Genomic DNA, 26546 nt, shown 5'->3' on the forward strand with positions numbered 1-26546 from the left:
ATGGCCCTGTGTGAAAAAGTAATTGCCCCCTGAACCTAATAACTGGTTGGGCCACCCTTAGCAGCAATAACTGCAATCAAGCGTTTGCGATAACTTGCAATGAGTCTTTTACAGTGCTCTGGAGGAATTTTGGCCCACTCATCTTTGCAAAATTGTTGTAATTCAGCTTTATTTGAGGGTTTTCTAGCATGAACCGCCTTTTTAAGGTCATGCCATAGCATCTCAATTGGATTCAGGTCAGGACTTTGACTAGGCCACTCCAAAGTCTTCATTTTGTTTTTCTTCAGCCATTCAGAGGTGGATTTGCTGGTGTGTTTTGGGTCATTGTCCTGTTGCAGCACCCAAGATCGCTTCAGCTTGAGTTGACGAACAGATGGCCGGACATTCTCTTTCAGGATTTTTTGGTAGACAGTAGAATTCATGGTTCCATCTATCACAGCAAGCCTTCCAGGTCCTGAAGCAGCAAAACAACCCCAGACCATCACACTACCACTACCATATTTTACTGTTGGTATGATGTTCTTTTTCTGAAATGCTGTGTTCCTTTTACGCCAGATGTAACGGGACATTTGCCTTCCAAAAAGTTCAACTTTTGTCTCATCAGTCCACAAGGTATTTTCCCAAAAGTCTTGGTAATGATTGAGATGTTTCTTAGCAAAATTGAGACGAGCCCTAATGTTCTTTTTGATTAACAGTGGTTTGCGTCTTGGAAATCTGCCATGCAGGCCGTTTTTGCCCAGTCTCTTTCTTATGGTGGAGTCGTGAACACTGACCTTAATTGAGGCAAGTGAGACCTGCAGTTCTTTAGACGTTGTCCTGGGGTCTTTTGTGACCTCTCGGATGAGTCGTCTCTGCGCTCTTGGGGTAATTTTGGTCGGTCGGCCACTCCTGGGAAGGTTCACCACTGTTCCATGTTTTTGCCATTTGTGGATAATGGCTATCACTGTGGTTCGCTGGAGTCCCAAAGCTTTAGAAATGGCTTTATAACCTTTACCAGACTGATAGATCTCAGTTACTTCTGTTCTTATTTGTTCCTGAATTTCTTTGGATCTTGGCATGATGTCTAGCTTTTGAGGTGCTTTTGGTCTACTTCTCTGTGTCAGGCAGCTCCTATTTAAGTGATTTCTTGATTGAAACAGGTGTGGCAGTAATCAGGCCTGGGGGTTGCTACGGAAATTGAACTCAGGTGTGATACACCACAGTTAGGTTATTTTTTAACAAGGGAGCAATTACTTTTTCACACAGGGCCATGTAAGTTTGGATTTTTTTTCTCCCTAAATAATAAAAACCATCATTTAAAAACTGCATTTTGTGTTTACTTGTGTTATATTTGACTAATGGTTAAATGTGTTTGATGATCAGAAACATTTTGTGTGACAAACATGCAAAAGAATAAGAAATCAGGAAGGGGGCAAATAGTTTTTCACACCACTGTATACATATCTACATACATACACATATCTATCTATATATATCTCTATCTATCTATATATATATATCTCTATCTCTCTCTCTCTATATATATATATATCTATCTATATATATGTATATATATATCTATCAATCTATCTATATATATATAGCAAAATACCCGCGCTTCGCAGCGGAGAAGTAGTGTGTTAAAGAGGTTATGTAAACATATATATACATATATATACATATCTACATATACACATATCTACATATATATATATATATATATATATATATATATATATACACATACATATACACATCCACATATATATATATCTATACTTCTATACTAATAAATAAAAGGCAAAGCCCTCACTGACTGACTGACTCATCACTAATTCTGCAACTTCCCGTGTAGGTGGAAGGCTGAAATTTGGCAGGCTGATTCCTTACAGCTTACTTACAAAAGTTAGGCAGGTTTCATTTCGAAATTCAACGCGTAATGGTCATAACTGGAACCTCTTTTTTCACAATATACTGTAATGGACGGCAGCTCGATGGCCGTGGGAGGAGGAGTTGAGTGTCACGTCATCACGCCTCCCACGTAATCACGTGAAAAGACTGTGAACAGAGTAGGGAGAAATGAAGGAGGAGCCGCAAACAGCGAAGAACAAAAAATTCATTAAATAATTGAGAAGGGAGCGAAACAATAAGAAGCGAGCGAGTAAAGCATACAAGCATCTTCATAAGGGAAACAAAGCACAGTGCAAAACGTAAGTTTAAATTAAGTTTATAGAAACGCTCCCGCTGCGGATTGCAATAACATATTCGCGAGATAAAAGTTTAATGAGAAGACACGAGGTATAAACGAACCACACGCCGTAGCGCAACGTTAGGGGCTTCACCTCTGGCGCTGACGTTCGAGATTCGATTCCCGAGAGGTGATGCAGTGAGTGTGTACGCCTGATGAGTCCAGAATTAGGGAGAAACACGTGTCGCATACTCTTTGCATTATTTGAAAGTAAACTATTAAAACCATTCTATGATCTGCTTTTTGCAACTGAAAGACGGCACATGGCGGATGTTAGCCGACTTGCTGACCGCAACGTTAGGGGCTTCAACTCTGGTGCTGACGATAGAGATTCGATTCCCCAGAGGGGATGCAGTGAGTGTGTACGCCTGATGAGCCCAGAATTAGGGAGAAACACGTGTCGCATACTCTTTGCATTATTTGAAAGTAAACTATTAAAACCATTCTATGATTTGTTTCTGGGAACAGAAAGAGGGCACTTGGCGGACGTAAGGCGACTTGCTGACAAACCACAAGCGTTACCTGGCAGGTAACCACCCATACAATCAGATTGTGATTCAGAAAACGAATGCCATGAATGTAATTACCACGATCTACATACTGTCAAATAAACGAAACACACGCCGTAGCGCGACAGCTGTGAAAAGGGAGGTTCACAAAAAAACAGATCCTTAACAAATTGTTATTGGTATATTTTCGATCCGTTTAAAAAGGTTTTCTTTTCTTCTTAATAAAAAATTAAAAGCAGTACTTCGCCGCAATGAAGCGCGAGAATTTGGCTATATATATCTGCTTCTCGCAATTAAAAGAGGGCACGTAGCGGATGTTAGACGACTTGATGACCAAGCATAAGTGTTACCTGCCAGGTAACCACCCATACAATCAGATTGTGATTCAGACTAGGAATGCAATGAATGTAATTACCCCGATCTACATACAAGGCGAAAGTCTTGCAACATTCAAAGATGATGGTTTAGGATAAGTAGTACTTATTAAGTACACCATGGAACATAAAAGAGCTTATGAAGCCTTGAACCGAAAAAAGCAAGATCTCAGAGATCGTAAAAAAAAAAAAAAAAAAAAAGGAGGTAATGTCGTTTTAATCGCTGTAGATTTTAGTCAAACATTACCAGTTATTCCACGAGGGAGACCAGCAGATGAACTCAACGCGTGTTTAAAATCCATGCTTCTCCCACGGTCGGTTATATGTCGCGTGTTCTCGGGTAGGTACACCAAAAAATGTATACATTTAAGCATGTAATGGGCAAAGAAAAAATGAGGTATACCCGAAGGCACTGCAGTAGTACTCAATGTAACTTTACTACTTAAATGTTAATGTTTTACTGTTTAATAATTTATACGCTTCTTATATGATGTTCAAATTCTTTTATCATAATACCAGTGACAGCGCAATGCACGATAACATGGAGTGAATACACCGTACGCATCCGCCCACGGCCGAATAGGTGTGCGCAGATAGGAGTTGATTCTACAATACAATAAAATAAACATAAAAAGAGTAAAACAATCATCACCCATAAACCGGATAGCAGACGTGACGTACTATATGTGTACCAGATTTCAAGCCAATAGGTGAAACAGTTTGCAAGCTACAGGTGATTTAAAATCCTGGACAGACAAACGAATAGCCACGGTAGCAAATTATAGAAGAAGATTTTACTGTTTAATAATTTATATTTATATGAAATGTGCTTCTTATATATTACTTCATATTCTCATATGATAATGATGTTAATGTTGTTTATATTGATTTCTATGTTATTGTAAGTGCATCTATGTGTGTATATGTATGTGTATATATATATATATATATATATATATATGTTTATATATATATGTGTATATGTATGTATATATATATATGTGTATATGTATGTATATATATATGTGTATATATATATATATATATATGACAGCAACACTCATAACAATGACAACACAATTACATTGACAGTCATGTTACGTTATTTTTAAAATGTTTCCTTTACTTTTTCATAACCTCTTTAACACACTACTTCTCCGCTGCGAAGCGCGGGTATTTTGCTAGTATATATATATATATATACACATATCAACATATATATACACATACATATACATAAACACACACATATACATCCATCCATCCTCTTCATATATACATATATACATACATACATAGTGCGTTGAAACACGGGCTGTGATTGTTACATAGGAGGGAGACGACAAATCACAGCTTCCCGCTTTCTAATCAGGCCTGTGATTGGTGCTTTGACGGATGCCCAGATCCCACAGTATGTCTCCTTAGAAGAGGCGTTAGGCAAGTGTAATTGAATAGCGGTGCTGCAAGTTTAGCTTTACACCTGTTTTTAAGGGTTATTGACTGAAAGGGGCTTTCATGAAAAAACTTAGGGCTTTGCTACAGGATACACCCTCCACAAGTTAAAGAAGTAAAAATAAAGGTATATATTTCTGTTTTATTTAAACCTTTTAAGTTTGTATGCGGGCGGCATGGTGGCGCAGTGAAAGGTGCCAGTTAGGAGACCCGGGTTCGCTTCCCTGCGTGGAGTTTGACTGTTCTCCCTGTGTCTCTCTGGGTTTCCTCCGGGTACTCCGGTTTCCTCCCACAGTCCAAAGACATGCAGGTTAGGTGCATTGGCGATTCTAAATTGTCCCTGGTGTGTGGGTGTGTGCGCCCTGCGGTGGGCTGGCACCTTGCCCGGGGTTTGTTTCCTGCCTTGTGCCCTGTGTTGGCAGGGATTGGCTCCTGTATTTAGGATATAGCGGGTTGGATAATGGATGGATGGACATTTGTATGCATAGCCCCATTTGCCTGTTTTCGTTTTTTTTCATTCTTCAGTAATATTTCAGCAAACCCAGAGCTTGTCAGTTCAAATCCTGGTACTGACACCACTGTGTGACCCTGAGGAAGTCACTTCACCTGCCTGTGCTGCAAAAAACAAAAGTAATGTAACAAATTGTACCTCAGATGTTGCAAGTTGCTGGAATAAAGGCATTAGTCAAATAGATAAATATATATTATACACATAGGAACTATTCATTTATTTTCAGTTAAGTCATCTGCAGCAAACCTTTATAAATGAGAGTTTCTCCTTTTTAGATACAGTAATCCCTCCTCCATCTCGGGGGTTGCGTTCCAGAGCCACCCGCGAAATAAGAAAATCTGCGAAGTAGAAACCATATGTTTATATGGTTATTTTTATATTGTCATGCTTGGGTCACAGATTTGCGCAGAAACACAGGAGGTTGTAGAGAGACAGGAACGTTATTCAAACACTGCAAACAAACATTTGTCTCTTTTTCAAAAGTTTAAACTGTGCTCCATGACGAGACAGAGATGACAGTTCCATCTCACAATTAAAAGAATGCAAACATATCTTCCTCTTCAAAGGAGTGCGTGTCAGGAGCAGTGACTGTCACAGAGATAGAGAGAAAAGCAAACAAATCAATAGGGCTGTTTGGCTTTTAAGTATGCGAAGCACCGCGGCACAAAGCTGTTGAAGGCGGCAGCTCACACCCCCTCCGTCAGGAGCAGACAAAGAGAAAGAGAGAGAGAGAGAGAGAGTTTGTTTTTCAATCAAAAATCAATACGTGCCCTTCGAGCTTTTAAGTATGCGAAGCACCGTGCAGCATGTCATTTCAGGAAGCAGCTGCACACAAAAGATAGCAACGTGAAGATAATCTTTCAGCATTTTTAGACGAGCGGCCGTATCGTCTAGGTGTGCGAACAGCCCCCCTGCTCAATCCCCCTACGTCAGGATCAGAGAAAGTCAGCGCAAGAGAGAGAGAAAAGTACGTTGGGTAGCTTCTCAGCCATCTGCCAATAGCGTCCCACGTATGAAATCAACTGGGCAAACCAACTGAGGAAGCATGTACCAGAAATTAAAAGACCTACTGTCCACAGAAATCCGCAAACCAGCAAAAAATCCGCGATATATATTTAAATATGCTTACATATAAAATCCGCGATGGAGTGAAGCTGCGAAAGGCGAAGCGCGATATAGCGAGGGATTACTGTAGTGCAAACTGTTTCTTCTTCATTGAGGTTTTCTCTTGGAGAGCTTTTTTCATTTCATTGAAAATTAAAGCAGCAGCTGCCAAAATATGTAGCTTTCTTATTAATTTTTCAACATTGTGTAAAATAACTATAAAGTAACATAAAAGGTTTAAATACTGGTTATCCTTTTACACTAAAATATTACTAAAGAGATACAAAAAAAGTAAAATGCATATGTTGTTTTTCTTTAAGGAGATTAAATATTACTGAAGAAAGAAAAAAAAAAAAAACTAAAACAGCCAAATGGGGCTATGCATACGAACTTAAAAGGTTTAAATAAAACACAAATATATACCTTTTATTTTTACTTCCTTAACTTGTGGAGGGTGTATCCTGTAGCAAAGCCCTAAGTTTTTTCATGAAAGCCCGTTTCAGTCAATAAGTCTTAAAAAGAGGTGTAAAGATATTGACAATAAGCTATGCAAACCCACCAAGACATGGAATCGTTTAAATCAAGGCGCGAGTCGAAAAACACCATCCGATACTATTAGTTAACGATTAACACATTTCTATATGTATTGTAAGCATACAATACAACTGATAATATGTTGCGCTTATTTATCTGGTGTACCGACATTTTTGCGCGTTTAACGGCTGAAATCCAACATGGTTTGTGCCCTTCAGAATGAAAACAGTTTGCATTTACCTTTTTAATAAAAAGCGAGCTTTTAAGCCTGAGAAATCACTCCGTAAATGCACACGTTTAATTCTTTATCACTTCAAACAACTGAACTATCCAGAACATTTCAGGCATACATCCAGCATTCAAACTATGTATAAAAAGCACAACTGTTAAAGGAATTCAGCATTTCTTAATTGAAAATGTTCCTTTAATCCTCAACATGTCTCAATGAGTCGTTCTGGTGGTTTGACTTGACGTTTTGATATTCTGGTTAATTGTGTTTGCAGTTGAGATGTTCTTTCCTGATTTATACTTGTTTTCTCGTTAATATTTGTTTCGCTTGTGTTAGTGTTCTGATTAGAGGTTATTGGTCCTTTGATGTCTCGACGGTTTCTTCTTAGAACAGCTCCTATTACGCAATTCCGTCACATACTGGTCTATTGTTTCTCCGCTTTTCTGGAAACATGTAAAAAAAACTTGTGCCGCTCAAACGTCACATTGCGCTTTGGGTTGCAATACGTTTCGAATTTTTCAACTATTTTGTTCAATTTCATATTGTCTCCATCTTCTTCAAACTGAAAATTGTTATACACCTCTAGCGCCTCTTCGCCAATTACATGTAGAAGCATAGACGCTTTCATTTTTTCACTTTTCCTATCTGCTTCAATCGCAGCAAGATACAACTCGAATCTCTGTTTAAATCTTTTCCAATTTTCAGCTACATTTCCCTTTAACTGGAGATTTGGTGGGGGCTGTAATCCTTCCTTATTTTTTTTTCTCTTTTGCTAGAACGTCTTAGCGCTTTCTGACCACGTTTTCGGGTTACTCACAGACACGAGACGCGTTCAAAAGCTGAACATCTTCTTCACATTCGTCTTCCAATCCGCCACTTCTGACACCATGTAGTGATCTTGTTAGGGTCGTAGTTTAATCAATACACAGGATTGAAAGATATAATAACTTTTTAATAGACATACTTTAGAGACATTTACTGTACAAGTTACTACTCGTTCTTTAGTTTACGCCCATTCTCCTACTTGCATCGGCATTCACAGGCATTACTAATCATTCTGTAAGTATCCCTTAATAGACCTTACTAATCAACTATCATTACAAAATCCAACGTGGTTTGTGCCCTTCAGAATGAAAACAGTTAGCATTTACCTTTTTAATAAAAGGCGAGCTTTTAAGCCTGAGAAATCACCCCGTAAATGCACACGTTTAATTGCACGTGTTAATATGTATGCTTACACAGTATTAAGACACTCAAAAATTAACGTCATTTACCTTTGTTCCCGCGTTTGATAAAAGGCGAGCTTTTAAGCCTGAGAAATCACCCCGTAAATGCACACGTTTACTTGCACATGTGTTAATATGTATGCTTACACAGTATTAAAAGACACTCAAAAATGTATGTCATTTACCTTCGTTCCCGCGTTTGACTCGTGCTGTAAATCTCTTCCTTGTTTTTAGTTCACGTGATTACGTAGGAGGCGTGATGACGCAATACGTGACTCCGCCTCCTCCATTAGAGTATATGGACAAAAAACAGGTTCCAGTTATGACCATTACGCGTAGAATTTCGAAATGAAACCTGCCTAACTTTTGTAAGTAAGCTGTAAGGAATGAGCCTGCCAAAGTTCAGCCTTCTACCTACACGGGAAGTTGGAGAATCAGTGATGAGTGAGTCAGTCAGTGAGGGCTTTGTCTTTTATTAGTATAGATCAGCAACATAACTATGTTAGAATATACCTTTCTTCTGTAAAGGTTGACCGATCAAGTAATGAGATGTTGTAATGAACACAAACCAATCAGGGAGGGGCTACATAATAAGCACAAACCAATTAGGGGACTGCATTGTCAATAACTCCATTTTCACATGTCAGCACAACAGTATACATCTCTGGAGAGCGTTATCAAAGGTCTTCATTTTCTGGGGCTAAAAATACTGAGGTAGTGCGGACGAAAGGCAAAAATGGAGCTTAATGTCTGCATTTCTAAATGAAAAAGTAGTATTGTGGACCTGTGCTGTTGGTGCTGTCGGTTTACCAAACTCTCAGTAGTGCAAGGGTACGTCCATTATTCTTTTAATGGCAACATAATTGTTAATTTTGACATGGCATAATGTACATAAAGCTTGTAATTCTTGTTTTAAATTGCACTGAATTTTTAAATGTTCTTCCTGCTAGACTTATACAGTGGGGCAAAAAAGTATTTAGTCAGCCAGCAATTGTGCAAGTTCTCCCACTTCAAAAGATGAGAGAGGCCTGTAATTTTCATCATAGGTATACCTCAACTATGAGAGACAAAATGAGAAAAAAAAAATCCAGAAAATCACATTGTCTTATTTTAAAGAATTTATTTGCAAATTATGGTGGAAAATAAGTATTTGGTCACCTACAAACAAGCAAGATTTCTGGCTTTCACAGACCTGTAACTTCTTCTGTAAGAGGCTCCTCTGTCCTCCACTCGTTTCCTGTATTAATGGCACCTGTTTGAACTCGTTATCAATATAAAAGACACCTGTCCACAACCTCAAACAGTCACACTCCAAGCTCTACTGTGGCCAAGACCAAAGAGCTGTCAAAGGACACCAGAAACAAAATTGTAGACCATCACCAGGCTGGGAAGACTGAATCTACAATAGGTAAGCAGCATGGTGTGAAGAAATCAACTGTGGGAGCAATTATTACAAAATGGAAGACATACAAGACCACTGATAATCTCCCTCGATCTGGGGCTCCACCCAAGATCTCACCCCGTGGGGTCAAAATGATCACAAGAATGGTGAGCAAAAATCCCAGAACCACACGGGGGGACCTAGTGAATGACCTGCAGAGAGCTGGGAGCAAAGTAACAAAGGCTACCATCAGTAACACACTACACCGCCAGGGACTCAAATCCTGCAGTGCCAGACGTGTCCCCTTGCTTAAGCCAGTACATGTGCAGGCCCGTCTGAAGTTTGCAAGAGAGCATTTGGATGATCCAGAAGAGGATTGGGAGAATGTCATATGGTCAGATGAAACCAAAATAGAACTTTTTGGTAAAAACTCAACTCGTGTTTGGAGGAGAAAGAATGCTGAGTTGCATCCAAAGAACACCATACCTACTGTAAAGCACGGGGGTGGAAACATCATGCTTTGGGGCTGTTTTTCTGCAAAGGGACCAGGACGACTGATCCGTGTAAAGGAAAGAATGAATGGGGCCATATATCATCAGATTTTGAGTGAAAACCTCCTTCTATCAGCATGGGCATTGAAGATGAAACGTGGCTGGGTCTTTCAGCATGACAATGATCCCAAACACACCGCCCGGGTAACGAAGGAGTGGCTTCGTAAGAAGCATTTCAAGGTCATGGAGTGGCCTAGCCAGTCTCCAGATCTCAACCCCATAGAAAATCTTTGGAGAGAGTTGAAAGTCCGTGTTGCCCAGCGACAGCCCCAAAACATCACTGCTGTAGAGGAGATCTGCATGGAGGAATGGGCCCAAATACCAGCAACAGTGTGTGACAACCTTGTGAAGAGTTACAGAAAACGTTTGACCTCTGTCATTGCCAACAAAGGGTATATAACAAAGTATTGAGATGAACTTTTGTTATTGACCAAATACTTTTTTTCCACCATAATTTGCAAATAAATTCTTCAAAAATCAGACAATGTGATTTTCTGGATTTTTTTTTTCTCATTTTGTCTCTCATAGTTGAGGTATACCTATGATGAAAATTACAGGCCTCTCTCATCTTTTTGAGTAGAAGAACTTGCACAATTGGTGGCTGACTAAATACTTTTTTGCCCCACTGTATAACTGAACAGTGGCAATGTTGTAAGAGCTTAAGAACAGAAGAAATCTGACAAACAAGAGGAGATCTCTCAGTCTATTTGTCATTTTTTTTGTTTAGTTAATAGCTAAGCTCCCCCAGAGCCTCATTCAGACACTTCTTAAAGGTTGTTGTCAAGGTCTCTGCCTTCCCTCCATGTTTTGGTAGTTTGTTTCAGATTCCCACAACTCTTTGTGTAAAGAAATGCTTTATAAGACCATACAAAAGACCAATAGCCTATCAAGCCTGCCTTTCACTTCTCCTTAATTTTTGAAAACTTTCCATTAAACAAGCATAATCCTTGGAGACATTATCGAAAGTGGAGGTCCGCTTACCTCTAGTCGGAAGCTCTTCTTTAACCTCGTCTGCACATCCCTGAAGGCGACATGAAGTCCTCCTGTGATAATTAAAGAGATTAAATCCACCAACATACTGACTGGGATGATAAGCTGGACTCAAAGTCATTTATAGTCACATTTTGAATCCCTTTAATGCTATATAAACTTTTTTTTATCATTCTTATTAAATAATTATATTGTTTTTTTTTTTTTTTTTTAAATAATCAACAAACCATAGTGTCAGAAGTTGTACAGCTGAGGAGCTCTGGCAATCATAATTCCATCAAAAGCACCTTTTCCATCAGCGTTTGTTCAGTTACAACTGTAAAGAAAGGTCAGAACCTTGTGTTTATATCTGCATGCTGAATGAGTATTTTTATTTATAACCAGTTTATAAAAATAAAATACAAAATAATTTGAAAACAAAACATAACACTGTACAAGGTATTGATATGATACAAATTAAAGAAACAAATAATTACAGCAGTATGTACATTGCATTCTCGGCTGGGTGATGTACACTGCACTTCAGTTCAACACTGTCAAGTAGTAAGAAAAAGGAGGAAAGAAACTTCACGTGCTTCAGGTTAAGTAGCTGCTTAAAATGCATGTCTGTGCGGGTTTGACACCAAATGCCCTGGATATGACGTCAGCTCAAACAGTCTTGGATTAGAAATGAGATGGTATCCTCTCAGCTTTGGTAAAACGAAGGGCAAATTTACACAGTCCAAGTAAACCACACCTCTCCTACTCCATGGGCATCCCGTCAAGATAAATAAATACAAAGAATTACACATACACACAAATCAGAGAGCATTTTAACTGTCTGGTCAGAAAAGTGGACAGATTGTGCATTTAAACATTTTTTTACTGTTCAAATCAGTAAAGCTGGATGTCAAAAAATGAGGAGTTTCCAGTGGCAAAAACATTGAAAACTTTTTCTTACTCAATTACTGAAGGAACTCAGTCGCCTCAAAAACACTGTTGTCGTAAAATTTAAAAACATTTTGAACATTACAATAAGCAGAAAGAAGCAATATACAAAACTGCAACACACAACCCTCCCCCCCCCAACGCATCAGGCTTTGGTGGCTGACCGCCTTGTAAAGCTGTGCTAGCAATCTAGCACCTGTCAATCATAAAGAGGCTGCCAGCTGATTGGACAACCAGGCCAGAGTGGCTGGCGGCGGATGTTGCAATAACGGAACACATTCTACACACACACCCCAAATTAAAATTAAATTAAATGGTCAATTTCTACAGATGCAGCTATATATTTTTTATTATAATTTTTTTTTAATGCTGGGCTGGCTAAAAGCCTTGCCATTCAAATATTATACATTTCCTTGCACGCGTACATGTTTTTAATAAATATATCTATATTTAAATATATTTGACACAATTTACTAAAAAGCAAAGCACATTTTCCTGGCCTTCTTTATGAAGAAGTTATTTACATTTGCCCCCATGACCCTGAATGACAACAATAAGTAAATTCTTTAAAAAGTAAATAAAAAATATGGAGGGACGGGCAATTCATAAAACGAGCTAGGGGGCTGCTTTGGAGTTTTACAAGTGGCAATAAGTAAAACAGTCATTAAACGCTAGGTTGGAAACTGCATTTTTATACAGACGAAGGGTAAGTTTCAATGGACTCTGCATCACATTGCTTTGACGTTCTATGCAAGTCATAAGCCAGGAAGAGGGACATAGTAAGTGATGGCTATTTATCAAAGCTCACCCTTTGGGTTGGAGATTTAGTGTTTTAGAGGATCAATATTGTCACATAAACAGTGTACATAAAAAACACATTTGATTAAAACTATATAAACGTTTATAAATATTTCCAAAAGTATCATCAATATATGCAGTGTGCTTACTCCTATGAGCCTTTGGGTCAATTTTAAATTTACTCCAATTGCACATGACTGGCCTAACCAAACAAGCTTAATGGACTTGACAGTCATTTTGTTTGGTAGATTTAATCATGGTAGCAATTAAGTGTTAAAATGCAATGTGTATCATCATTTGTGTCGAGGGGGAAAATAAGCAAGCTACTTTATGGACATTTCTGAAAAATGTTTTAGTTATTGTAATTTGGAAAGCTTTGTGTTTATAGTGGCTCATATATTGTTTTTTAAGAGATACTCCATTCAAAATGATTTCTTTTTTGTTTATGTTACTTACCCCATGTAGTTTGCAGTTAATGCACAGAAAAAAAAAGTGAAATCTCAGGTTTTCATGCAGAACAGAGAATCTATGGTGACCAATTTTGGACAACCGAATATCAAAATGTTGATGTGAAAAATCATGTTGCATAATTGTTACTGTGACCTCTGATATTTACAATTTTTTTCCTAGGACTCTCATATATTTGTTATTGTGTTTTGAACTACAGAGAATCTGAGGTCTGGTTTTTGTGTCTTTGCCTCTTGAAAAAGTTGAAAATTTGTTTACGTTATACCGCGATGCAATTTTGTTTTCGTCACAGCCACATTGTGCCAACAATTTCCAAGGAAAACCAGTCTCAGAAGTCCCCAAGACGCTGTCGTTAGTGATGTCTAACGAGCGACGGTGTAAAGATCATTCCCTTCAAATCTGTAGTGAATGAATTTGACGGATAACAACCCTCTCCACTTAAGTTCTGAACTCCTGATTACTACCCCTTGCTTTTGCGTTTTGACTGAACTTTTCATTTGTGTCTCCACAGACGACTATTCTGTTAGAAATGTCATCTTTGTTCTGCATGAAAACATGAGATTAGCATTTTTTTCCTCACTGCATCACTACTTGGGGTAAGTAACATATATAAAAAAATAATTTTTAGGTTGGAGTATTTTAAAATGTTTAAGGCTTGCAAGCTTTCCTGTTCCCATTAAGTGTCTGAATTACTCCTCCAGAAGTTGAAGTGACCCTAATTTTGTTACCCAGATGTCCATGTTGTGACATTTCTTCCACATACAACATGAATCCAGTCAGCCTACAGGTTATTTCAAAGAGATTCCCTTCATCTCTCATATCTTCTTCCTTTCCTCTGTATTTTTGTTTAAAACAAGATACCAGCGCTCAACCAAGTAGCCAAAAAGTGAGATTTTTGATTACCTGTCATTTGGTAATGTATACCAAAATGCAAGAGGAGGAGGTTGTCAATTGTGATAACAGAAGTCTTAGTTCATCTGTACAATGTGACCAAAGGGAGCTTGAGGGACCCTAGGTGTTAACACAGATGAACAAGGCTACTCCTGATGTAAAGAAATAAAATATTTAGGGATCAGCCCTGTACTTGCCATACTCAATCATAATTAGACATCTGAAGAACTGCCACTTACCCCCCAAGTGCGTCTTTTGAGATATGGGAGGAAATCAGAGCACTCAGGGAAAACCCATGTGGGCATCAAAAGTCAGAAACCAAAGACAAGTCCAGGAGCAACCCGGGTAACGTGGACACATCTGTATATTCAATACAGCTCAGTCTGTGGGAAATTGACCACGTCTTTATAAGCTTATAAAATCAAAAGATAAAAACACTGAATTGTGGGGAGTTGGGATGGACGCGTCATGAAGATATTTGAAGATGATGAACAACCCCAACGCTGAGACAGTAGGTTAATGGCATACAGCAGAAACAATTATACTCATCCTTTGAATGTTACAAAGGAAGTGGAAGCCCAGGATCGACTTTGGCTCAACTGCTTATTGAACACCACTTATGATAAATTAAATAAAAAAAAAATCCACACTGAATATCTGGTTGGCAGCCATGCAAATAACGTGATTCTTAGAAAGTGGAGGAGGTAGGATGAGCTTTCATAATGCATTACCAATGGTACTGGGCTGAATGGACACACCTTGGAGAACAGATCGGTAGTAAAATTTAAACTGCAGCATTGATCCCAGCTTTTGAACCTCGGTACCAAAATGATCCCAAAGAAAATAAAGGATAACTCCCCCATCTCACAGCTAGTTCATTCCTCCATCACACAAACACAGAGACACTCCCTGCTCTATTGCCAATCACATGCCTTCCTGCTACACCGCCACACTCTGCAAATCATGAACAGGAGCAGATTCAGTTGCCCCTTGAAATATGGGGTGGGGGTTTAGCCTCCTTGGAGATTCAATTGCAGTAATAAACAAGAGCGCACAAAGTGCTTGAAAACTGCCATTTACCTCCGCTACAGAAATTAAAAAATGCTGGTATTATACTGCTTTAAAAAGTGGATTTTTCAGTACTTTCATAGTACTGGTATACCACACTATGTTACACCAGACATGCACATGGTCACAAAGCTTGATCATAATGACAGCACAAGCCTGCTTCTAATGCCTGTGGTTAAAAAAAAAAAAGGCGAATGGCGTGTTTTTCACACTTTTAAATCAGTTAAAAAAAAAAAAAAAAAGTTTTGCTGGCTGTTCTTTTATTTCTTAGCAGCCTCAAATGCAGCACACACTTGATTCAACTCCAGATAAAGCAACTTTAGTTAAAAGGCAGCATCCGGTCTTCTCACCGGGAAGTCTATCCAACAGGATCAAGCTAGACTGATTGAGTCCATGTGAGTCTTAGGCACACATGTCGGATTACTGTCTACAGCTGTAGTGGTCCTCTGTATACAATCAGCAGTGTACACCATGTACATATCAAGATATTTCCTGTAGTGCATGCAGCTATTATAGATAGCACCTATATTACAGTATCATACATCATAAAATGTTTAATTGCTTGAGACTGCACCATCTCCATGGGCCTTCACAATGACAGATAGACCTTATATCTACAAAATGTCCATGGTACATGTCAAATAATGACCATCTAAATTCCCTTTGATCCTCAGCTGGTTTTGCTGGAGGCATCAGGCTAATCTTATTGGCTTGGAAGGCTATCTTCAAGAATCTCAAGTGCAATTAAGTCTGTGTTTCTAAAAATAAAGATCAAAGAGGAGACAGTGGAGCAGGCAGACCAAATCTTTGAATTAATTCACTGGACATGGCTTCTCCAAACCTGTCCTGGGCTCGGCTGTCCATTACCCGACCACCTTATCTTTTTTTGGCACTCATGTCAAGAGCTCTCCTCCGCATGTGTATCAAGAACCCAAAGTCAGCCTTCACTTACTCTACTAAAGCTTATGTACAGTATTGAGACATACACACGCACGCACGCAGACACAAGAAGCAGCATTGACTACTATTAAATAATCCACATTGTGGAAATAAATACAAGTAAATAATTATCTGGACCTTAACAATCAAGTCCTCAAGAATTTCTACAGTAGTGCAGAGTTGTCCACACAGCTGCCAGATGGAAACTGAATAAAATCACGCATGAAGGGGGCTCCTTCCAGGACACCCAACATTTGAAGGTGCAATATGCCCACCCCTCCACCATCTGACATTGATTTATGTAATGATATGAATCTGGAGTCAAGTGCCTACTTTGACAGACAGAAGACTGTCACATTACAAAATAAAACAAAAATACAAAAAAGTGCTAGAATGTTAAGAATTGAGATTACAGCAAATTCAATTTGAGGGGCTGTAGCTTCATTTCTCCTTACAGCAAACAAATCAGATTGGTTTCTTTGACCTCAGTATAAGTTGACTCACCTCATGGGCTCACGTCCTTGCCTTAATTCATGTACTACATTTTAAATTTTCAGTAATTTTGCTTCCACACATGAATCCACAGGTTCTAAAAGTGTCTTCTAACTACAATTTCTACTTCTCCCCATCCCCCAGTTTCCCTGAGGCAGTGTTCTCAAATTCACTCCTGTAGGGCCACAGTTCTACATTTCAAGCCAACCACTACTGCTAAAGGAACATACTTTGTACTGCCAATCCACATGATTAAGTACAATAATACATCCATCCATCCATCCATTTTCCAACCCACTGAATCCGAACACAGGGTCACGGGGGTCTGCTGGAGCCAATCCCAGCCAACACAGGGCACAAGGCAGGAACCAATCCCAGGCAGGGTGCCAACCCACCGCAGGATACACACAAACACACCAAGCACACACTAGGGCCAATTTAGAATCGCCAATCCACCTAACCTGCATGTCTTTGGACTGTGGGAGGAAACCGGAGCACCCGGAGGAAACTCACGCAGACATGGGGAGAACATGCAAACTCCATGCAGGGAGGACCCGGGAAGCGAACCCGGGTCTGCTAACTGCGAGGCAGCAGCGCTACCACTGTGCCACCCTACATGTTCAGCATAAACTGGATACAAGTTTAATTTTAATTTCCCCTTGGGGACAAATAAAGTATAATCTAGTTATTAAAAGAATACTTTACCCAAAAAGTCTAGTTTTTATGTGTTATTTACCCCATGAAGTTTGTAGCAATAACCAAGAAAAATTTTAATCTAATGTTTTTATGCAGAATGGAGAGGTAAAAAAAGTCAAGATATAATAGGCATCCTATTTGGACCAATACTGGATAACAACAAACATTCATAAAAAAATCTCACATTACTTGTGCAGCATAATCCACATGTTAAGTTATCCAGTCGTATCAACATGTTCCAAATGTGTTTGTTTACTTAAAATATTGGTAAAAAAAAAAAAAAAAACAAACACTCACAAAATGGAACACACTCAAAACATGAATGGTCCGTGTACTTTTTGGTATTTGAAATTTCATTTTAGAAGCAAAAATGAAAAAACGAAAATGAAAGGAATTTTCAGATTTTGATTTTTGATTAAAGAATAAAATGATGGAAAATAAGGTATTTTTTAATTCTGTGGTAACAAATAGCAGTCATAAACTTAAAATTACACATACTTTTCTGGATTCATATGTGATTCAAATAATGAAAGTGTAATAGCTCAAAAAGAACAAAACTGACGCATTTTTGTTGTCTGGCACCAGAGGTACTTCTTCTTCTGCGCGATTTTTGATGACACGTGCGAACAGTTCTCCTCACAACTCATCGACCGACGGCCTTGAAGTTTCACTGCATGACATCAGCAGGGGATGGACCATTATGTTGTTTTTCAGAATTAAAAGAACATTTCAATGTTCACTCCGGGACGAGGACATGACTGTAGAAAAACAGTCGCATCTTTCAGGTAAAAATACAAGCTTTGCAAACTTTGCTTCATTGATGTAGCAGTTCTTTTATGAACGTTGTTGTTGTTACTTACTATGAAACAGCTAACATTTGGTGATTTCATTTACTAACACTAAGCCTGGCAAATTTTGTAGTGCTAGCATTTTGAATGTGTGTAAATGTGTGAATGGTTGATCATTGACAAGTGTAGCACATGTTAAGAAAACTTTCTGTAAATCACGTTGCTCTCCTAACGTGTTACACTCATGCGCACTGTTAATACTCGAAACGATTACTCTCTATAGTAGCCGGTAAAAGTCAATGAGCAACCATTCAACTAGCACTATAAAAATTGCCAGACTTAGTGTTAGTAAATGAAATCGCCAAATGTTAGCTGTTTCACAGTAAGTAATAACAATAACGTTCATAAAAGAACTGCCACATCAATGAAGCAAAGTTTGCAAAGCTTGTATTTTTACCTGAAAGATGCGACTCAGTTTTTCTGCAGTTATGTCCTTGTCCCGGAGTGTCACTCTTTTACTGTTCCGAAAAACAATGTAATGATCCATCCTCTACTGATGCCATGTAGTGTAACTTCAAGGTCGTCGGTCGATGTGTTGTGAGGAGGAGGACTGTTCGTACGTGGCATCAAAAATCGCACAGAAGAAGAAATACCTCCGGTTTCAGACAATGAAAATGCGTCTGTTTTGTTGTTTTTGAGCTATTACACTTTCATTATTTGAATCACAAATAAATCAAGAAAAGTATGTGTAATTTTAAGTTTATCACTGTTATTTGCTACCACAGAATTAAAAAATACCTTATTTTCCATCATTTCATTCTTTGATCAAAAATCAAAATCTGAAAATTCCTTTCATTTTTGTTTTTTCATTTTTGCTTCTAAAATGAAATTTCAAATACCAAAAAGTACACGGACCGTGAACAAGCAATTGAATTTCTTTTTTGTTTTGGTATTTGGTTCATTAGACTTGCTTCCCATTGTGGCATTCATATTCTTAGAAGTGAGCCCAAACTGGGGTAATTCAAGATTATTTAGCAGCAGTCTGTGAAACTGCACAGGTGACTTGACCTTTTGCTTGTTGAAGCATCATGGATACGAGAGAGTTTATCTGCCTGATAAGTTGTACTTGGACTCTCAAAGCACGCTTTGTAATGCTGATATAACGTGAAACGGAATGTGAACCAATGAATATGCCGTTACTGGTCTATGCTGCTGACCAGTGAATAAGGGTGGAGGAATGCTTACTCTCATTTTATCATATTCCTTTTTCTTTCACAGGAGAAGTTTCCTCAAGCGATTATTTTAACAAAATTGTAATAAAAATACATTAGATGTTGTGAGTACACAACTGGATGACTTGAAATGTGTGCGAGTATGTGATATGACTGACATGAAATTTTTATAACATGTTGGCTACTAAACATGAGTTAAGTCGTTGCAGATGATCAATGGATGGATGCCATTTAAAAAGTTATCTTGTAAACTGTCTTAGGGGATGTAGAACTGCAGCCATCTGCACATCTCTTAACGTTTAGCGTCTTACCACTATGAAGTGATAATGGAAACCATGACATTCAATTGCAACGAGTTGCACAACATCTAACTTGTTAGACCCACCCGAGTATCTGGTTATATGGCCATGTAAACCGTTAACTGACTTACAATGAAGGGTTTTGTAGTCTGCAAGTCTGTTGCCTGCTTACCTTTATGCACACTTTCAGAAGCCACAGGCAGCAGCATCCATAGATCAATTTCCTGAGGCACATGCTTGGGCAATCACATTATTCCTTATCCTGGATAAAATAATCTATCTCAATATTTCAAAAATTATACTGATGAACTGAACGTATAGTGCTAAAGCTCAGCTGCACAATCTCGAGAGAAATGTTGGGGGGTGTAATACATTAAAAGTAATATGCATTATATAGTCAGATTACTTTTTAAGGTAACAAGTAGCCTAACCTATCTGCGCTATTATAATCACAGCAGCACTGGGTGGAAAGCTAAAAGCACAGGTACCAGGTCTTCTGCAGGGCTAAACTGCACAGCCAAGCAGCAAAGTGCAAAGAGTGCAATCTGGTTACAGAAACATATTATTAAATTATCATTTTAGTGTTCATCCAGCTGTTTGCTATCGATATGTTGAAAAAGTGAGACCAGGTGATGCAGCTGCCAAAGTTTACACTGTGCACAGTTTTATGACAACGGAGCATTTTGACAAAGGAGAACTCCAGAAGATTACTTGAGAATGTAAACGCTGATGCTTAAGAAACCAGGTTTCTGCCTTAAACAGGTGGGTTACTCACCTTAACCCAGCTATGTGTGCACACAAACACACTGATTGTTTGCTTGTGTTCTGTGATGATCCCCATAGATGCCTATTCTAACAGAAACTTTGTTATCTTTGTTTTTCATGACAGCATGAAATTACATTTCTTTTCTTGGTCATTACAACAAACCACATGGGGAAAGTAAAATATAAAATAATCATTTTTGAGTATTCATTTACTATTATAAACTGGGTTGTTAATAAATCTCTTCTAATTTTAAGAATTTGAAATAATTTTTATTTTTTATTATTAAACTATTTTTTGATACTTTCCAATACCATTTTGTTTTTCTATGGGTCTCACAAATTTACAGTGCAGTTGCTACAGAAGATCAGCAGGAAGTGTATGCCACATAACATCATCTCGTGAAAAGTGTAAAGGTCACTTTCTAGTCTTACATTATCACAATTAAGAACTTGAGCAGCTGGCACATGAATCGTACTCATTTTATCTCCTCTGTTTCCAATTTGGTACTTTGACTCACTAAGAGGTAGCTACTATTTTGGTTTTGACCTTAGATTTAAAATATGCAACTTGTTTTCTCTAAAACCTATCATGTTTTAATCCCATTATTTAAAAATGTCTGTGTTCTTTCTTAGTAGACAGAACAATTAAAATGGCTACAATGAAAACCTAAAGTCACTGCAGCCATCCAGTAAATGTTAGAGACCCCTATGTTAGAGCTTGGCAGTGCACTCAGTCTGACACATAACACATTTCTAATATTGTTTCCTTTTCTTGATCTGGAGTCAGCACAGTATTTATTGTTAGCTGGCAGTTGATTAAAGGTAAAAACAAGGAATTTAGTTTTTGGAATCACAAAAATGGGCCCAGTAAAATCAAGGCAGCAAAGTCTGTTTCACTAGCAGTAATAACTGGCTACTAAAGAAGAAAGTGGACAAGAAGAAAAACCGCAAGCCACTATGGCCCTCCCAGGACTGGAGTTTGATAACTTTGCCCTAAGGTGTAGTCAAAGGTAACACCATCATGTCCTCTTTATTTCTTCAATAAAAGACAAGCTCAAGCAGCTTTATCATCTTCCAAACCCACTCCCACAACGGGTACTTTAGAGATACCAAAGCTAGAATTTAAGCATAATGAGGGCAATACAACACAAAAAACTGACTTGATGAACAAATAAACATATTCATGAACTATGAAATGATACACTGTAAATTGTGGCAACTCCCATGAAAAAATACAAATCCAGAAACAAAGGGGATAAAACTTATAGAACCTGCAAACGAATGTGTGATTAATAATTCCGTACTTTAGGAAGAACAAGAATGTAAGTGAGGTAGCCTCACCCCATGGACTGTCAGCAACAGTTGTACACAACTGGCAAACAAAAGCACAACAAGGCAACACTGGGGTCAGCTTTTTGTGGAAATGGGGTCTTGCTTCATAACTAATACTCTTATTTTACGCTCAGAGATTTCAGATATGATGGAGTGGATCTCGTTCTCTCTCACAGGGTGAGATGACCAGCATAAACCTGAGGAGCTCCCAAATTGCACAATATCTTCAGATAATAAAGCAGCTACTCATGAGGTTTTCTCAAGTCTACTGTGCATTCAGAAAAATGTAAGCAGTAGTAATTTCTGAAACAACAAAATGAGCTTCACTGAAATTAAACAACTGCAACTCAGAGCACCCCAGATCCCCAGTCCATATTTACAGGTGAAAGCAGTAGCAGCATGGCAACATTACAATCAAATTCTTACATTCTCCCATACAGCAGCCCCCTGGCTCAGTTACAAGCCATTCTTCATTGTCCTTTTAACCTACATTCAGAAAAAAGGTTTTTTTAGTCCTAGCAGATCTGCCATTGCAGACTCCTATATAGTAACTCAGAACATAAATTAAATATCTTAGCATGTATTTACACATCTAATACATTCACCTCAAGCATTCTAAAATTAATCCTAAAAAAAAAAATTTTAATGAACACTGCATCTTTGAATACGAATGATGACTTGCTTGGCCTCCGATTGACACAGAATTAAGAATACACTGTTGTGGCAACTGCAGGCAAGGAAGCTCCAAAGAGGCAGCCAAGCTGGAATGGGGTGGGCAGGAATCAAAAGTTACTATCTGCTAACCTTACCGGAGGGTTTGCTGACCCTATTAAAACGAGGTGCATGGAAGGAGGCAGAGCGTGCCTGCCTGTATGACCGGCGAGGTGGAGGTGAGCCTGAGAAACTGGGTGGGGAGCAACTGCGGCCATGCCCTCCAGAGCGGTGCTCGTGGCAGGTACGGCCACCACCCCCTCTGGAAGGTGAAGAGCTGACTGAACGCTGCAGGGATGTGCTGCGGGGGGATGTGCTAGGGCTTCGGAGAGGACTGGAAGGGCTGTTGGGTGGGATTTTGGGGCTGGTCTGGCTTTTGGGCTGGCTTGAGCTTCGATTCTTTGCAGCATTGCTTTTCTGGATGATCTGAGCAAGGCAGGAAAGCAGGTCTGATTCAGGTGTCCCACCAGTCACGACCCGGAAACGTCGGACCCTAAAAGACAAAACATTCAGAAAACAGGAATGAGTTTCTGTTTAAAGATTATTTATTACCAATTAAGTGATAATGTTAAAAAAAGCAGCACATTTCATTAAAACACAAACTAATGCCACATCCAAAAAAGTCAAGGAACTAATGTTAGAAGGACTAAGGACCTTTGTCTAAGATTTTTTTTTTTCTAAAAAATCTTTTGTCAGCACTATCCCCTTTTTCTGAATTTTGGGTAGAAGTACTGTTCATTACTGGTTTCTGTGAGATGTCCAGGTTGTCTGCAGCTGGCATCACACCTTCATATACCTAGACATCGATAGTTATGTACCAAGATGGACTGGTGTAATGACATCACATAACAAGCAAAGACTGACACAAAATGAGTGCTTTGTTCAGTTTTATTTACACAGTCAAGCCAAGCAGTGTAATGTTTTATCTTCCTCACACTCAACAAACCTGTACTGCACTTGTTTTTTCTTTTTTTTTTTTTTTTAAATAAAAATGTATTACTAAGAACACCTTACTTACTTCACCACATTCAGCACTTGATTTTTTCTGTCCTCTTGGCTTTGAGCACCCACTCTGTTCTTGACAATGCTTAATCTCCTGGTCCACTTTAACTGCTGTGTACCCGTCACAGGCAGAACACTCACAAGGATTTCTGCAGTCTTGCAAGCCAAGTAGCACCATTCAGCCCAATTTAGAATGGAGATAATTTCATTTTAAAAACACTATTCTTAAATGCTGTGGTGGGCTGGCGCCCTGCCCGGGGTTTGTTTTCTGCCTTGTGCCCTATATTGGCTGGGATTGGCTCCAGCAGACCCCGTGACCCTGCAGTTAGGATATAGCAGGTTGGATAATGGATGGATGGATATTCTTAAATTAAAACATAGCAGTGTGAATTATCATCTCAGTTTTCATGGTAATGAGTGCAGTGTGCGTCAGTGTGAAATGCAACTTTCAGACTAGATAAAGTGTTCAGTGATTGCTGAAATGTGCTTTCAAAAATATCATAAATGACTTCATAAATAAAGAACTATGAATTGATGCTTCTGCTACGGACAATACAGCTCCCAGGGTCACACAAACCTTTTAACCACAATAAGGTGGCGATTCCCAGAGAGGTAAATATTATCTATTCTTTTCACACTACTGGTAAAATCACATTAGCACAACATTCAATTTAGTAGTTCAGTGCAGGCCTCAGCATGGAGGCTTTACACCAGCCTCATGTGATACTAACAATAATACATTTAGGTCTTGTAGAGGAGAAAATTCTTGGAATTGTTAATTGTATTAAGAAAAAAAAAATAAAATACAATATTTTCTTACCTTCCATCAAGTGTAGGTCGATTGGGAGGTTTTCCTGGAGGTGGTCGTGGAAGAAACTTAGTGTTGAACTGCTCGGAGCTGAAGATGGACACTGGTCGGGGGATCTTACTTTTACGGGACAATAGGCTGGATGAAGATGACACAGAGGCAGGGTCTTCACCCATTCGGCTGGAATGCATCTCTGACTCGTCCTCCTCCTGTGAGTGGTCACAAGCTGAGGAGTGCTCTCCTCGTAGAGAAGAAGCTTGCTTCTTTTCTGTCAAAGGCTTTGCTGGATCTGACTGGGATGCCTTCTTCTGCAGAAGCTTTTCTTTTGCAGAGACAGGAGCTGAGAGCTCCAAAACAGGTTCAACGTCCAATGCCAATACAGGAATGCGACTCAGCCTCCGTGCTGGATCTTTTTTGCCCTGCACCAGGCCTTCATTTGCATTTGACACATCTGCCCCTGTCTCTACACTTCTGACCTCATTGGCAAGACACTGGCTGGCCTCTGCATCAAGGCTAAAGTCAGGTCGGATAAGAAGGCGGAGCACTGGATCTGCTGATCTGTCTGGATAACCAGAATCACTCTCTGGGTCCTTCAGTTCTTGAAAGCAATTGTTCTCAGTAAACTTGGGTCTTAATAAGTGGAGCTCACCGGGATGGGCTATGACTTCTCCATTGACAACAGGAGCATCCAGTATGCCTGCCACTTGATCAGTGTCTATATTGTATGGCACACTGCTCTGTGGAGTCAAATCTCTCGTGTTCCCATTTACAGTGGGAGAATGGTCACTTACAGAAGCCACAGGAGTAGGCTCGTGCCCACCTGGAATTGGGTCCGGTGTAACTGCTACAGGTGGTGTTAGCAATTTTCTTTCATCTCGGTTTGTGCTGCAATCAGACCTCCCCTTTTCTGTTTCCTCTTCTTTCACCTCAGTTTGGCTCCCAGGACAGTCTACCTGAGCAGCAGGAATGACTGGTCTCTCTTGAGGAGAGTCCAGATCAGTTGCACTATCAACCGGATGGCAATCCCCATCTTGTTTCTCATGCAGAAGGCATGGCGGTGCACTCTCAGAGGCAGACTGGGTAGACAGCACTGAAGGCCTGGGAGCGGTGAACTGTAAAACAGAAGCAAGATGTTTGAGGTGAATAAAAAAAAATCATAAATGAGCAAAACTGAGATCACTTTTCAAAGTGTGCTTCCATATAAGATTCGCCTTTAAGTTAAATTCTAAATTAACAATATATCTTCTTTTAAAGCCTTGCTAAACATGATCTGCAACGCCCAGCATGAGATCTGCTCAGTACAGTATCATTATACAGTGGGGCAAAAAAGTATTTAGTCAGCCACCAATTGTGCAAGTTCTCCCACTTAAAAAGACGAGAGAGGCCTGTAATTTTCATCATAGGTATACCTCAGCTATGAGAGACAAAATGAGGAAAAAAAAATCCAGAAAATCACATTGTCTTTTTTTTAAAGAATTTATTTGCAAATTATGGTGGAAAATAAGTATTTGGTCACCTACAAACAAGCAAGATTTGTGGCTCTCACAGACCTGTAACTTCTTCTGTAAGAGGCTCCTCTGTCCTCCACTCGTTACCTGTATTAATGGCACCTGTTTTAACTCGTTATCAATATAAAAGACACCTGTCCACAACCTCAAACAGTCACACTCCAAACTCCACTATGGCAAAGACCAAAGAGCTGTCAAAGGACACCAGAAACAAAATTGTAGACCTGCACCAGGCTGGGAAGACTGAATCTGCAATAGGTAAGCAGCTTGGTGTGAAGAAATCAACTGTGGGAGCAATTATTAGAAAATGGAAGACGTACAAGACCACTGATAATCTCCCTCGATCTGGGGCTCCACGCAAGATCTCACCCCGTGGGGTCAAAATGATCACAAGAACGGTGAGCAAAAATCCCAGAACCACATGGGGAGACCTAGTGAATGACCTGAAGAGAGCTGGGACCAAAGTAACAAAGGCTACCATCAGTAACACACTACGCCGCCAGGGACTCAAATCCTGCAGTGCCAGACGTTTGCTAGAGAGCATTTGGATGATCCAGAAGAGGATTGGGAGAATGTCATATGGTCAGATGAAAAAAACTCTACTCGTCGTGTTTGGAGGAGAAAGAATGCTGAGTTGCATCCAAAGAGCACCATACCTACTGTAAAGAATGGGGGTGGAAACATCATGCTTTGGGGCTGTTTTTCTGCCAAGGGACCAGGACGACTGATCCGTG

The 26546-nt window shown here is 39.3% G+C and overlaps 1 protein-coding gene across 1 annotated transcript in view; it reads right to left on the reverse strand.

Annotated features, from left to right (window-relative positions):
* Positions 1-20342: 20342 nt before the first annotated feature.
* The window catches only part of ttbk2a (tau tubulin kinase 2a), a 325367-nt gene continuing 319163 nt past the window's right edge, over positions 20343-26546 (reverse strand). The window contains exons 15-16 of the mRNA XM_051920065.1: positions 24317-25416; positions 20343-22987 (exon numbers count right to left, since the gene is read on the reverse strand). Of these exons, the coding sequence (XP_051776025.1) occupies positions 22576-22987; positions 24317-25416 (1512 nt within the window). The 3' untranslated portion in view covers positions 20343-22575. The remainder of the gene's footprint in view (positions 22988-24316; positions 25417-26546) is intronic.

Source organism: Erpetoichthys calabaricus, chromosome 16 (genome assembly GCF_900747795.2).
Source record: "Erpetoichthys calabaricus chromosome 16, fErpCal1.3, whole genome shotgun sequence".
Lineage (NCBI taxonomy): Eukaryota > Metazoa > Chordata > Cladistia > Polypteriformes > Polypteridae > Erpetoichthys > Erpetoichthys calabaricus.